Source organism: Bombus fervidus, chromosome 11 (assembly GCF_041682495.2).
Source record: "Bombus fervidus isolate BK054 chromosome 11, iyBomFerv1, whole genome shotgun sequence".
NCBI classification, from domain to species: domain Eukaryota; kingdom Metazoa; phylum Arthropoda; class Insecta; order Hymenoptera; family Apidae; genus Bombus; species Bombus fervidus.
This window is the reverse complement of record NC_091527.1, coordinates 6,136,167-6,151,909: the sequence shown is the minus strand read 5'-3', so window position 1 is coordinate 6,151,909 and position 15,743 is coordinate 6,136,167. Positions and strand designations below refer to the sequence as shown.

The 15,743-nt window shown below is 40.1% G+C and overlaps 2 protein-coding genes across 3 annotated transcripts in view; one reads left to right on the top strand and one right to left on the bottom strand.

Annotated features, from left to right (window-relative positions):
- The window catches only part of LOC139992104 (facilitated trehalose transporter Tret1-2 homolog), a 104,720-nt gene extending 94,500 nt beyond the window's left edge, over positions 1-10,220 (top strand). For both annotated transcript variants that reach the window (XM_072012648.2, XM_072012649.2), the window contains exons 3-8: positions 3,956-4,089; positions 5,485-5,731; positions 6,351-6,635; positions 6,821-7,073; positions 7,232-7,572; positions 8,043-10,220. In XM_072012648.2, coding sequence (XP_071868749.1) covers positions 3,956-4,089; positions 5,485-5,731; positions 6,351-6,635; positions 6,821-7,073; positions 7,232-7,572; positions 8,043-8,180 — 1,398 coding nt within the window. In that variant the 3' untranslated portion in view covers positions 8,181-10,220. The remainder of the gene's footprint in view (positions 1-3,955; positions 4,090-5,484; positions 5,732-6,350; positions 6,636-6,820; positions 7,074-7,231; positions 7,573-8,042) is intronic.
- The window catches only part of LOC139992109 (mediator of RNA polymerase II transcription subunit 20-like), a 142,338-nt gene extending 126,884 nt beyond the window's left edge, over positions 1-15,454 (bottom strand). Inside the window, exons 1-2 of the mRNA XM_072012655.1 lie at positions 15,295-15,454; positions 14,866-15,008 (exon numbers count right to left, since the gene is read on the bottom strand). Coding sequence (XP_071868756.1) covers positions 14,866-15,008; positions 15,295-15,308 — 157 coding nt within the window. The 5' untranslated portion in view covers positions 15,309-15,454. The remainder of the gene's footprint in view (positions 1-14,865; positions 15,009-15,294) is intronic.
- Positions 15,455-15,743: the final 289 nt, after the last annotated feature.

Here is a 15,743-nt window from a genome sequence, read left to right as displayed (position 1 = left end):
GCGTCGTTGCTTCTCCTTTATGCTGATGCCCGATTTCGTATTCGAGTAATTGCACCAGACTAACGCGTCGACAAGAGAAACTGGCTACTACCGGGATCTGCTCGACACACTGCTTCCAAGCAATTTCCAGCCTGAATTAAGGCGATCGGTTATGTCCAAAGATAATTCTTTATGATTTTCCATACTTTCAAAATTTTGCAAGTTAACGTCACAAATATCAATTGCCATGCAACGATACAGATATCGATCGTTGCATTTCCAAAATAATTATGCAGATCAAACTAATATGAGAAACAACGACAAAACAGGAACAGTTTATCGGTAATTGATTCCTTCAGAAATAAAATCGCTCAGCCTCGCTCTTTGCCTCGCAATCCCATTATTAACAATACTATTGCGTTATTAATATTCGACTTTCCGAAAAACCACATTATTATCGATCACGATTTTTCGCAAGCGAGTAGCGTGAATAATGATAAATTCCGAGATAAATATCAATAATATGTATCGTATTATTTTCTTCTATTTCTCAATGTATAATGTCGGCCGGTACAATCTCTGAGCGACTCAATTATAGATCAACCCGATCAATTACAATTTTTCGATCAGCAACTCTGACCAAAGCTCGGATCTCGACTGATAACGAGTATCAGGAATATCGACCAGCGGGACTCCGCGAGTGCAGTGACTCACGCCAGAATGATCGGTCGTTTAATCAAGATCGTATTTAAGTAGCAGCACGATTTTCGCACGATCCGTGTCGCTGCAATAAAAAGCTTTGAAAAGCGGTTCGCGACCCACGCATCATTGTTCGCAGAGCCAGGATATCGACGTCTCTGGCGGAAAGGTTATCGCTGTGTCGCGTTTAATAGCCTCTAATACGCCGGCGGAATATCGAAAGTTTATGCAAATTTATGTGGGATCGGCATCGGACGCGTGTCTTTTAAAATTCCTTCTAAGCGACGCTGCAAACTATAACAATCTTAGTGAAATTCATTGAAACCACGATGACGTATACCGTGCGTGTGTGATTTCTGGATATTTTCTTTTCAAAATCTCTTCTCAACAATATAACAAAATTTTAATGTCGGGCCAGCAATGAAACACGCAGTGTGCGTGTGATTTTTGGACGAGTTCACGAGCAAAATACACGCGACAGAAAATTCGTAAGTAATGCTACGAACTGTAACAGAGATTCAACGTCCAAATAGCAATGAAACACAAGTGTGTGTGTGTGTGTGTGTGGATGAAACACAACAGGCGACACGTGTGTGCTCGCTAGAGTTTAATATAAAATATCGACAGGATTTTAGAACAGGTGCGAGTGACACGGCTTTACAGATTCAGCGGCAAAGCTGTACCGCGATACCGCGTACGGTGAACTCGTTCGCGACCATCGCATTTGCAATTTTTCCGCCACGCCTTCCGGTTGCTTCCGACGTGTTCGTTATTTCGTTCGGGAGATTTATCGCGAGAGGAAGTGGCGGATTAAAATTCTAGAGATTTGCAAGATTTTCAAACCTTTTTCTTACTTTCCCGATATTAGTGTCACCTTAGAAAAGTTCGTTAAAGGTAGTCGATAAGTTGACGAAGACAACAGTCAAGGAACAATGTACAAGCGTATTTCATTTAATGTTAAGTTTAGTTTATTGTAATTATTTCAAATTTATGACGCAAGAAAATGATGTATTATTTAAAAGCATAGGAACTAACCGAACGACTAATTAAGAGCGGACGTCTCTATCCGCAATCGGAGATGAGAATCGAATGGGGCAGCGGTCATTATTTTTGACAGCCACCGATCAATACTGCATTACGCGGCAATTGAATTATCTCCTGGCCATAATTCAATAAGCGGACAATTTTGCCCTCTTTCACGATGAATTAATGCATTTATCTCACGATCTTTAAACGTGGCAATTTATTTTACGCGAAGCAACCTCGTCGAGATCACGAAATTGCACAATAATTGCAGGCACACCCTGCATTACCTACAATTATAGCTCATAAATAATTATATTCTCGGTGAGTTGACCGACATAAGAACGGAAAAATTCGCTTGGAAAAGAATATCGAACACCTCGACACGAATATTTTTTACATGCTGTCTGGCTCGAGCGGTTGATGTCATCTCTATTTCTTATTCACACGAATAGGTAGTTCTACACTATCTAACAGATCGACTTGCCGGAACAGATACTGCCAATAAAATTAGATTTGCCGCGTAAAAAGTATAGATTCGAGTAGCAGGAGAATGATTTACACGGTCGAGTGGGTTTCTGTTGTCATTCAACAAATCGTAAAATCAAAGGTGCGAATGTATACTACGCTACAGTAGCTGTTCGAGTATAAACACTTTCTAACTATACACGTTGAAAAGTAAGGAAAAGAAAATAGAAATTACGACTTTGAATTAATGATGCTAAACACTAGACACACGTATTATGTATATAACTGAGAATTCTATAGAAGTCTACGTGCAGAGTCCTCTTGGATATCGAGGATTTTCGGTATTCCAGACGTAGGTATGAAGGGCAGCGAAGCTGGAGAATCCCGGAAGTTTCAAGAACTTAATGGTTGCAGAAGCTGCAGCACGAGCAGTGGCTATCCACGAGTGTATTTTACTGCCACCATGCTTGTGTATTTTACTTTGCAGTAACACAAACGAGGCACGCGCGGTGACGCAACCGAGGAAGAGATATTGTGAAAAGCAGTCGTTGGCGCTTAGGTCTGTGCACACATGGGATGAATAATTTGCAACGTTTATAAACGACCGTGTCGCAAATCCATCGTTCCTAAGTAACTAGACTTCTGCGATTAATCAACAACCACGCAGGTTTGCTTTTTCAACGATTTTACGATCCACTTCCACGCGGAAACGAGATCGGCCAGCAGAGGAAATCTGTTCTCTGTGGTTTATCGAAACGCGCGAACGCTGGCCTTTCATCGCAAAGGCTCCAGGATTCATGAGAAAGAGAATGAGTGAACGAGTGAATGAGCGAGCGAATGAAAGAGATTGGTTGCAACAACGTTTCGCATTCCTCCGCGCGAGATTCCATCGCGCCGTAATTTCGGCTTCCTGCGCCATAAAATCGGTGGTTTCTACACACGAGGAACTCGAGCGTTCTCGAGCATTGTCACGCGCGCGGCTCGATCGTTGCCGAGGATGCGTGTGCACGAGCCTGGCCCAATGCGAAATGTTCAGTATTCCTTGCGAGGGTAGAGTTCTGCTTTCAGTTTGCGGCCAACAATTTGTCCGACGATGGCAACCTGCGATATGCAGCCTCCGTGATATACATCGCTGGCATTGCTATATTTGCCGATGAAGGAATTCGCAACCCTCCGACTACCCTTAACTTACGAAACTTACGATCTTCATAGACCTGATAAATCCTTCCGGACTCCTAAATTCCTAATAAATTTGCACAAGTACTTTTCGACCTATGTTTTTTTATATGTTATTTATTTATACAATGTTATTTATACAATTTTTGCCTACGTACCTGCTGAATCTTTTTTGGTTCAGTGCAAGTGATGTTCTTGTTATTAACAAATATGGAAAGAGCGAGAGAGAATGAAAAGTTTAGTAAACAGATGAAGAATAGTAGAAGAGGAATGTTGACTTTATGGTAACCAACGATATTTTCTATGGGTTCTATTAGGGACAGTAATGTCTATGGAAAAGAAATTCTGTTATGGATTCTATTTTATTCGAACTGTTGTTCTATACTGTTCTTTTATATTTCTAATTTAAATTAAATTGATCTTCTACTATATTTGATATACTCTACCACTAGAAACAAATAATTTTTACACACTTATCACAGTAAAGATTACAAAATTAAAAACCTAAAACACAGCAGTTCCTATTTCACGCGTAATCTCAAAACGACAGACACTTTAAACCGATTTGGCAGACAAAGAATTAACATAACGAATTTGCATACCTTCGTAGGTGTTGGCCACCCTAGCGCTGTCTATGGGAACACTGTCCTCGGGCCTGGCAAAGGGTTACACCTCACCAGCCTTGGACTCCATTCTAGACAACCAACCACCTCACCTTTATCAAACATCAAACAACGATACTGGGTAAGTAATCTTTTCACGCGCAAAAGTTGTACGCGATTTAGATCATAGCGAGCAGCGTGTAAGTTGCGTTAAGAAACGACGTAGACGTAGAGCAGCGTAACACGGGCGTTAAAGTGCAAACAGGAAAAGTGAAACTTCATAAGTAATTGTGAGTTAGATGTGTCGTGTCCGGTAACGATTAGCGTCGGTCGGTAGATAAGCAAATTAAATAAACCCGACGAGATATTTCGCCGGGCCGTAATAAAGCGCGGGCGAATATCTTGGGTCTTAGATAATTCACTTAACAAATGCATTAACGTCACTCCGTTCCGTTTCGAGCTGGCTGTCGCACACTTTCTCCGCGATAGTGGCTCGGTTTTATCAAGTTGCATTATAAACGAAGCACGCCACATAAAGTGGCAAGAATACTGTGTTCATTAGCTATATGCCTTCAATAATATTCGCCTGTTTACATTCTTTACGTAACCACGAAATTTACGACGAACGATTTGTGTTTTTAATCGCAACTAAACGCTACAAAATCGATTATAAGGCTATAATGAAAATGTCAGGGCGACCAAATATATGGCTTCTTATCGGTATATGCATTTCGGTTGTCACATGTTTCATTCGTCACTGTGATTGAGATATAGATTCAGCGAATATATACGAGAAATCTTTAAGTATTAGGTCGTCCGAAAATTTCTTTTCGTTTTATGAGGAAATAATGGATGCACATTTTCCGTTTTATATTATTCTATCGAATGATTCATTTTGTTCTATTAAGATAAAGATCACGATATTTGACAGATTAGGTTTCATGTTTGTATAAAGATGCGTCCTTGTAAAAGACGTGTCTGTAAAAAAAAGACACTTTTCGGACAACCTAATGCATTCGATCGCAATGTGTATTTCTTCGCATAATTCGATACGCTAACAAAACATTTGCACGACTAATTTGCACCGAGCCTAAGATGACATTCAACCACGATACACAGGTCTCTGCTCCAAAAATGATAACTCATCATCATTATCGTATTATATCAACTCCTTCAGTTAACGACCTTACATGGTTTTCTTTTACCATATAAAATAGGTTATAACGCATAAACGATGCATAATTGGCTCGAATTAATCGACGAATGAGGCAACGTATTGGTCGGAATAGAGCACATCAACTGGTTAGCTATCCTTGAACCGGTTACGAAGATCGATGCGTTACAAGGGCCGATCTAACGATCGATCGTGTCCAGCGACTTAATCAAAACCACACGACAGGAGGAGGAGAGAGAGAGAGAGAGAGAGAGAGAGAGAGAGAGAAGAGGGGCAGAGTAAGCGGCCTGGTATTAGGGAACGATTAGGTCCTCGCATAACGTTAGTTCCTGTCATCTTTAACCGTATTGCCATTTGTCGCAGGTCGGCTTTCTCGGTGACACAACAAGAAGCCTCGTGGGTAGCGTCGTTGTCGATGCTGGGCGCATGGTTCGGTGCTATGATCGGCGATTGGATAATGAGGAGGGGTCGTAGATTGGCGCTCCGTGTCACGTCTTTGCCTCTGGCCGCCGTATGGATCCTTACGGGCATCGCACCCTGCTTGGAATTGGTATACGCCACGAGCTTCATCGGGGGCCTTTGCTGCTGCATGATCGTTATGGTAGCTCAGGTATAGCGTCTTTTATCTTTTTACACGATACGAAGACTAGAAATAAGTAACGGTACATTTAAAATACACAGTGTGTCGTTTACTTTTCTGTATCTTTGAATTTACGAAGCTAATCCACGTGGTACTTGTAACTTCGCGCATATAAATTCGATATAAGAAGACAAACAATTTGTATAATTAGAGTTCATACGCGTGGTAAAAGTTTACTGAATTTCCCCGTTATCTGTAACTTTTCCTCCATATAATACGAGTTTGCGTCCGAATAAGTAGATGTAATCGGCAGGAGTTCGTTTAATGGGACACTAAAGTCTCGTCCCAATAAACGGAGATCGTATAAATGATGTCAGACTATAATTTATTATCTGTTAGCGCTAGTATAACATAGAACTATAATCGTAAGTGCCAATTAGGCATGTTTTACGATATTTACTTAGCTTTTCTAAATCTGTTAACCTGTTCGATGTACAGAAATTGAATAAGAAGTTCAACGTATAATAAAAGATTTAAACAGCGATATTAGCAGAAATACGTTTTCTTTCTTTTCGTTAAAAACATTCTCTTCTGGTACTTATTATTATTGTAAATGAGGCCTGTACTAGCAAATAATCGTTTCGTTCAGGTATACATATCAGAAATCTCGATGCCGGGAATCAGGGGCTGCCTATCGGCGATGCTGAAAGTGGTCGGTAACGTTGGCGTATTATTGTCGTACATCGCGGGCACGTACCTGAACTGGCGACAGAGCGCACTGCTGGTAGCCATAGCGCCGTCGATGCTCTTTCTAGGTACTTTCTTTATACCCGAGACGCCATCGTACCTCGTTCTGAATGGCAAAGACGACGAAGCTGCCAAGAGCTTGCAATGGCTGCGCGGTGATCAGGTCGACATACGTCACGAACTGCAGGTAATTTCAAAGATACTTCGCCTTATGAATACCTCTTTTATGCCATCGCTCTACCTCCTCGTCGTACAACAAATCGTATTACATCGTAATCAAACGACGATTCAACGGAACTTCGCTCGTGCATCTTGTCTATTTTCAAGCGATTCATCACGGTACTACAAACTTCGATTATACGATTGTTACAGGTGATCAAAACGAATATCCTGGCGTCACGAGCGAAGCAGTACGAGCAGACGCTCAAGAACAGCATGTTCACACCTGAGCTGTACAAGCCAATCGCCATCACGTGCGGGTTAATGTTCTTCCAGCGATTTTCTGGCGCGAACGCGTTCAATTATTACGCGGTGATTATATTCCGTCAGACTCTGGGCGGCATGAATCCTCACGGCGCGACCATTGCAATTGGCTTTGTGCAATTATTGGCGTCTATGTTATCAGGTACGGTAACCCGAGCTTCTGATTGTTGTCGTGCGCATTCATCAAACGACGAGAATAAAAGAAAATATTCGAGAGAAACTCTCGTAGCCATAAAATACGTGCACAACGAAACCATCGACTTTCTAACGTTTTGTTCATCGTTTTGTTGCGTTTTACAGGATTCCTGATCGACATCGTGGGTAGGCTACCGCTGCTGATTGCCAGTACCGTGTTCATGTCGTTGGCGTTAGCAGGTTTCGGCAGTTATGCCTATTATATGTCGCAGACGCAAAATCTGGGCTATCCGGACACGGCGGTGGTCGGCCAGCACGACTGGATACCGTTGCTCTGCGTGCTCGTCTTTACGACCGCTCTAGCTTTGGGCATATCGCCAATTTCGTGGTTATTGATTGGCGAGCTCTTTCCCCTGCAGTATCGTGGCCTCGGCTCCAGCATCAGCATGAGCTTCAACTACTTCTGCGCGTTCGTCGGCATTAAGCTCTTCATGGATTTTCAGCAGGTGAGACATCCTAATCACGTATGATCGCAACGTCGCGCAGAACGTCAACCGCTTTCGGGTTAACGCATATCGAGTGTCTGGTTATTCCAGCTATATGGTATTTAATTAGATGCTCGATCGATAAACTACAATCGAGCGCAGTATCTGATCATGCTTCAGTGCGTAATTGAAATACCTCGGTACTTATCTGCCATAGTATCCAAATGAGTGTATGGTACTAAAATATCATTAATGCAGTAGTTTATTGCCTGACTAACTAACTAAAATAACTAGCTAACTAACGGAGATTACGCTTATTTAACCGATTGTTGTTATTCTCATTGCGTAATTCTTGAAACTGATATCGTGAAATGGGTCTGTGTGTCTTCTTGCAGATTAGAATCTTGCGAGATTAGATAATATTATTCATATACCGGATCACAGCGTTTCATATGTGACACGACGTTAAATATTTCCAAATCACGTTACAGACGTTTGGTCTACACGGAGCATTCTGGTTCTACGCAGCAGTCGCGGTATGCGGACTATGTTTCGTAGTATGCTGCGTGCCCGAGACCAAAGGGAAACAACTGGATGAGATGAATCCAGACTACGCACAGACACGGTAGTATAAGGCCTCGTTAACAGGGGGTTTGTCGAACCTGGAGAAATCCAACAAACCCCTACCAGGAGGAGCTTATCCGAATCAACACGATCCGAGAGAGCTGTATAATGCGAATCCAGCTACGGATATTCCAACGACGTCTTTCCACACACCGAACTACAGGAGTAATCATCGGAAATTATCCGATTATTGCAACATCTTCACCGAGAAAACTAACAGAATCGGTAGAAACGTGGAAAGTTTCATGCAGTCCCGTGGATTCTTCACGGCGCGTCGTTCTACCGACGAAAGTTCGCGCAGCAACGTGACCACAACGCATACAAGCAACGGAGACGTGATCCGAAACGATTATCGATTCTCCGATCGGCTAAACGAACGACCTGAAGTACTCGAGGAGAATCAGCATCGTTATGGTCGGAACGGACGAAATCGCCGAGATAGATGTGCCTACCCAAAGGACGTATATCCAAAGGATACATATCCAGAAGAAAGAAGCATCGATTCGAATTACGTAAATCGCGACATGGAGATGCAGCCTCGACGAGTTAGGCATCGCGATTACACGGCTGCGTACGAGGACAACAGCTGGAGGGACGTCTCGAGTGATTTAAACGGGTCTAAGCCGATCCTGAGGAACGGCATTAGTCACGGAAGGGGCGAGAGGCTTTACAGCTCGACTTTGCCCAGACGAAGTAGAACCATCAATTTCAGAGATCAGCCGGCCAATTCCCTCGAATCGCGGCGTAGCTACCCGAGAAGCTTGCAGGACCTCTCGGACCTCGAGCTGGACGATAGAATACGAGATTCAGGCGATTCGTCTCTTGTATCGTCGAACAGGGAATGGAGAAACGACAGCCTGCTGGACGATGGTTACAGACGTCGAAGATATCGGGAGGACCAACTCGAAGATGATTATTTGAGACTCTACAGAAGTTTGTCCAGACTGAACAGATATCCGCAGGGTGGCAAGTACGAGCCCGGCCAGGTACACTACGAGAGAGAATGCAGGACATTCGGCAAGGACACGGTTGCTTTCATTTATTACAAAACGTGCTACTTGTGATGCACGAAGAAACGCAATAGGGTTGACGATAGTAATCGATCAAAGCGTTCTTCATCGATGGATCATCGTCTACCCGATATGCTTAACTGTTCGTTGATAACGAGGAAGCTTGGTGACCTGATTTTCACGATGCTCGTTCTTCCGATGTATTTTTTCGATTAAGCTTTCGATCGACGCGAATTGGAATCGTGATGTTTTCGCGACGTTTAGAATATATTTAAGTATTAGAAGATTTTCTTTCCACGACGAACCACCGACAGTCTCTGGTAACATTGTTTATTTGCTATATCGAAAGGTATTGAAACGACTTGATTTTTATCACAGCAAGATCTCATTAGCGACGACGTTAGATTATTGAGTTCCTTGATCGATTTGATACGAGCTTTTTTCAGTTGACGAGACGATAGAAATGAATATGAATGTAATATTTCATGATTCATCAGCTGGCGTATAAGATTGGTCAGAAACGCGTACATTCGATCGAACGAACGCGACGAGTCTCCCTTTCTAATCATCTTCGAATACTTGTGAATCATTCTAAAAGACTTGTATCGAGTAATCAAAAAAAGATACAATTTATATGAACGTAGAATAGAGGTTAACGATTAATAGCGGGTAACTTGTTAGAAATTGATGAACGCATCGAGACGTTCGAGTGTTAATTTCTCCTCCCTCTGACCAGTTTTATGCTCACTTTCGATATTATAAATCGTAAAATGAAGGAATAAGATCTGTTTTCAAACGACACGACTGAATTACATAAATTCGTATTAGATAACCATCTTCGTGATTTGCCTTGTGAAACGTTGAACGATATTTTGACCAAGAAGCGCATTAAATTAGCATACGTTATTTTCCGTAACTATCGAAACTACGTAGAACGAATATTTGCGGATTACACGCACCCGAAAAGAAAGATGGATCTCGTCGAAACAATACAAAAAAAAAAAAAAAAAAGAAAAAGAAAAAAAAAATAAAGAACGCTCTTCCGTGCAACGTGCCTTTTCTGAGAGCACGCAAATATAGACGTACAGATAATAACGCAGAATACGTACGTACATGTGTAAATATATATAAACAAAAGAAGGAACAAGCAGGAAAAAAATAATAGTCGTATATATATATACATATATATATATTAATATAAATTGTTTAGAATAGAATCGATAGACTGGTCCGTCGATTGTCGTCGACGTTTCTCTAAACACTTCAAGATTCACCGTGATATTTTCAACTTACGTCTTCGAGTTTCGAATCGCGGTTAACACGTGAAAAGCTAATTAATTAAATAGAACGTGATAGTATAACAAACGCAAAATTCCACTTTTCTTCCAGAAAGCAAGTTCTTGTTGTTTCGAAAGCGCGTATGACTGACTGATGTTCAAACCTAGTGGTTTTAGTAGTTTCGTTGGCCAAGTAAGAACGCCAAGGAGAACGTGGAACAAGTTGTTTCCCCATTGAAATACGATACACGCGATCCTGTTAAATCGATGGGAAAATAATGGAAATTTCTACTCCACGTGATGAACGTGCACCAACGAACGAAGGATATATGTATTTTTTATTCAATACGACGATCGTATAAGACGAAACGACTGGAACGTAACCAGATGATGTGATCGACTGAGCGTGGCCGAGGAAGTGTTCCTTGCTTTCCCGCCAATTTAACGCTATTCGCACGACCGTGATATACGGTGTATTATATACATCGTGAACGTAAATCGTGACGTAAACTCTATCGCTGTGGAAAGAATGTAGAACAGAGAGAAAATAATTTAGACACGACAGAGCAGAGAATATTTTACTTGTCGCGGCTATAAGTATAAACACACGGAGGAGAGAGGCTCGTTCCACGTTTCTAACAATGGCCACCATTGACTTAATGATGACAATATTATTAACTGTAGATATATTATACATATTACGCGTACTATCTTTCATACTTAAGTACCTATTGTATAAATCGACTATTATTGTACATTATATACATATTACCAGTGCGAACACTTATGTAATACCGATCGTGCAACTATTCGGACGCGGTGAACAACATTTTTGCGACAATACTGTAACTAACCATTGCCAAACTCACGAGACACGCGTGCGTAGATGGAAACTTGAAAGGCTTGTCCTATTGTAACGTGAATGACAGTCGTGACTCTTTTGAACACAGTATGCGAGTTGGATCGAGGATACGACTGTGATCGATGATGAATTTTTTTACAATTTTCGATGAGATAAGCGTTTGGTGTATAGGGTAAAATTCGTGCAATGATATCATCGAATCTGGAACTTGAGAGAGGAGGAGTCTTTTGAGGGAAGGTATTCGAGGAAACGGCATTTGTATTTTGTATTTTTATATAGTTTGTAGAACTCGTCAGCGTCGACTTTGCAGAAATGATTTCTGCACTCTGTGATCGAACGCCTGGTCTTCACGGATGAAAATATTCATGAGTCTATAGAACGAACAAGTTTCGTTCGTTAAGAGTTTACGTTCAGTCGTTCTGATATTTTTCTAAAAAATGTCGCCGTTTAATCATAGATTTAACAAATTCCAATTAATTAAGCGCCCGATATCAGGGATGTTAAACTATCGACATATCAGCAACATCTAGTTTTCATCAAATTAATTACGAATTTCATTTAAACAGACGCTTCATTCATTGGTAATAAAATAATCGAGTCAAACGATATTTTTTTCCGTGTAGTCTATCGGCAGGATTTCTTATATCTGTAATCGTTTATAACCCCGTGAGTCATATCCCTGCCATATTCAATATTCTAACGAAGAGTGCTGGGTCCTCCGACGTACGATAGAAATAGGGAAACTTGTACTTAAAACGTTCAGAGGAAAAAGGGAAGGAAAGAACGGATCGGTTACTTTTGTGGACGGTGATCGATGTCTCTCCCTTTCGCTTTAAACGTAACTCCAATTACTCCCACTTGCCATCTTTCCGTTAGATACCGAGCATACTAATAATAAAAATAAATTTCTTCAAAAGTTAACGTAGGATTTCATCAAATTTTTCAGACGCGTGTCACTGTCTACAAATAGAAACGAGAGCGCAGCATCTTCGAATCTCAAACCTACCATCTAAATGAATCTTATAATGCTCAAGGGCTTGGACGCAGTATTGAATAAATGAAACTTTACAATTAAGTTAACGCAGGTGCAATACTCGTGAAACGGGTGCACGTAGAATAAGAATAAAAATAAATTAAAAAGAAAAAAAAAAAGAAAAGATACTCCGGGATTCTATATATGAATATATAAATATATACACATTATAAATTGTACAGAATAATTCTTCGACCATCGTGAGACTATCTCCTTTTTCCTTAGTGTACTGCGCCGAACGATAAGTATATAAATGTTTTAAGAATGTGGTCTAGAGGGGCTGGATAGGTGTAGCGGTATAAATTCTCCGGAACAACTGTACAAGTAGTAGCGATAAACACCCTCACATTTTTCCTAATTAATCGGAACACCTTTCTTTCGATTAGTTAATAGCTAAGTAAAATAATATACACAGACACGCAGCGAGCGAAATAACGTAAAGAAAACAAGAAAAAAAAAAAAGAGTAAAAAATAAAAATCTGCACTGTGCACTTTCGTGAATTGAAGGTATTATCGTAATCTTTAGACGTAGTAAACAGCGAGTGGAAAGTCAGATTAGAATTCGTATTACATAATGCACGCGTAGCTATGCAATTACTACTTCAAAGACCGTGAGTTTGATGACGCAGGCCGTGGTGTGATACTAACATTTGACGGAAATGATTTGTTCATTAAACAAAACAAAAAAAAAAAAAAGATTAGAAAAAGGCAAACATTCAAGGAGAAACAATGTGTACATACGGTACACATTGAGCAAAGTGCAATAAAAAAACATACTAACGCGTCAATGGAGTTGGTGAAATGGCCGATCGAATTATCTTTTTCATCACGGTTCGGATAAAAATATTTATTTCGAAAAATTCTATGGCCCGCATCAAACACGCGTTCGTATACATATTTGTGTGCGTATATCGTGCGTGAGTGTGTATGTGCGTGTACACTGTATATACATGTATCAGAACAAGGATAATGAAAGTTGCTTGTAAGTGTGTGCATTGAAATTGATATAAGGATAATACAAGTTGCTGAAGTTTGGAAAGTCTGTTACTATGAAATGACAAAAGAAATAGAAACATTAATGGAATATGTTAAAGAATGAAAAATTTGCAAAGCAAAATGGTTAGGCATCCGGGCATTGAGAACGCCACGGTCTGTTACGTAGCCTCTATATACATTATACATAATTACGTCTTCTATATATCGACAATAAATTAAACGCGAACTATTTACAAGTTATCGACAATAAAAGAAGAAAGGACATTCGAAGGAAGCGCTGGCCGTCACCGAATGGGATGTTCGAACGTTTGTATGTAGATAAAGTTAATCAGGGAAGAGACTATTCCGACAGAACGTATTTTTCAAAAGCTGCATACATTAAAGATATATATAGAGTAATATCAACTTATATGTATGTATATTATATATAATATATATATATAATATATATATATATACACATATACCTGACCTAGCCTGGAAGGTCCGCGCCTAGCTTCGCTTGCTAGATTTAATATTTTTGTAATGACGCTTAGACGTAGCTCGTTTGTACCTTCGCGAATTAAGAAACGCGTTTATATGTTCGCGCATCATCTTTACGATCGATCAGTGATGCACGAAATTCGAATGGAAGCGGGACGATTAATTCGCGTTACGACCACCGTAAAAAAGATCGCGATCTACGATCGAACACGATACGCAAACTGTAATATAAAATACGCTGCTGTAAGAGTTCGTGGTTCTTCGATTGAACTTCGACTTATGTATACAACATTTCTATTACAGGTTTCTTTGATTACATCATATATACATATAACTAGGCTAATTTAGTTACGAGTGGAACGATTCTAAAAATAGACAGAAGTATCTATCACACGTTATCTGTTGATATTTCTTGAACGGGGCAAAGTCGATCGAAGAGATACGAATAATAGCACAAAACAATCCTGCCGACACGGTGGTATGAGAATTTGCATTCAAGGAGACGTGCACGTATCGAACGAGTATACCCTGTATTTGTGCTACGAATGAGTATGTACTTAAAAATCGTAATTCGTTAGCGTCTGCATTTGTACCTCTCTAGAAATAACGGACGATCCAAGCGCTAAATGACCTTCGGCGGAACCAACTACTTGCGTGTTTGTATAGAAATCCATATACACCTACATAAAATGCCAAAAGAAAAAGATATAATCGTCAAACGATAGTTTTTCTTATTCTCTTCTTACCAACATTTCCTACATGTAGTATACTAAACGATCCTATAATATCTTCATAGACCTATAATACTTTCACAGATTAAGAGATATGATTTTTTTGCCCTTATTACTGTGCCTATATATATATATATATCGCAATATATCGCAATAAAAGATAAAAAATTTTGTTCATTTTGTGAAGTTTCTTTCGCAGACGTACAATTATAGCCATCTGTGCTCAAGACGACGTACTACGCTGCATTCGAGCAACTAACGTGACGAAAATTCAATTTCAAAATGTGAAAACACTCACCCAATTGCGGCACCGAAATGTACGTCTCACAGTCCACTAAAAATTGGCCGGTTTGCACTGCACCAAGAGCGACGACTCGTTTTGTCAGGAATTCGATCGTTTGCGGTCCGGTTTTGTTTTCTGTCATCGGATATTGCTGCAAACTGATAAATACAAAACGCCGGTTACTAACGAGGTACCGAAGATCGTTAGTTTTGTATTTAGACAATTACAAATACTTGTGACGATCGCAATATTAAGAGAATATCATAACAATTAAGACAAAACATTCTAGAACGCTTGTTCTATTCTAACATGTGCTATTTCGACATAACCTCTAAATGTCAGAAGCTAAAGCAAATACGTATAGTATATTAAATTAAGTGTCCGCGATCGTACAAATGGTAAATAACGGTAAATAGAATTATTTCTAGTTGCAAATCTACTTACACAGTAACACCCATTTTCTTTTGGATCGTTCTACGCTAGAATTCACCGGGCTACACAACACGAAACACTTGTCAAATGGAGAGAACGCGCGCAACTTGAATGAATTCTTGACGATATTTCGCGACGAACGGCAGATGACGCCGTGCGCATGGAACATGGCGACCTCTAAACAGGAAAGAAATAAAACTCTACATATTGAGATATGGTATGGCTCGTAATTCAATAAACATTAAAAGATAGGGAACTACAATTTGCAAATTTTCATATTTGAATTGAATGTCATTGAAAATTAAAGAATTGAATCTTTCTCACTTTCCATTTTCATTTCATTGAATACTGAAACTGATGAATAAAGAAATTATTTAACAATCTCCATATTCTAAAGATACGTACAAGATGTACTTATAACTGTGTCATTGTGTACGTTATGTACGTACGTATAATAAACA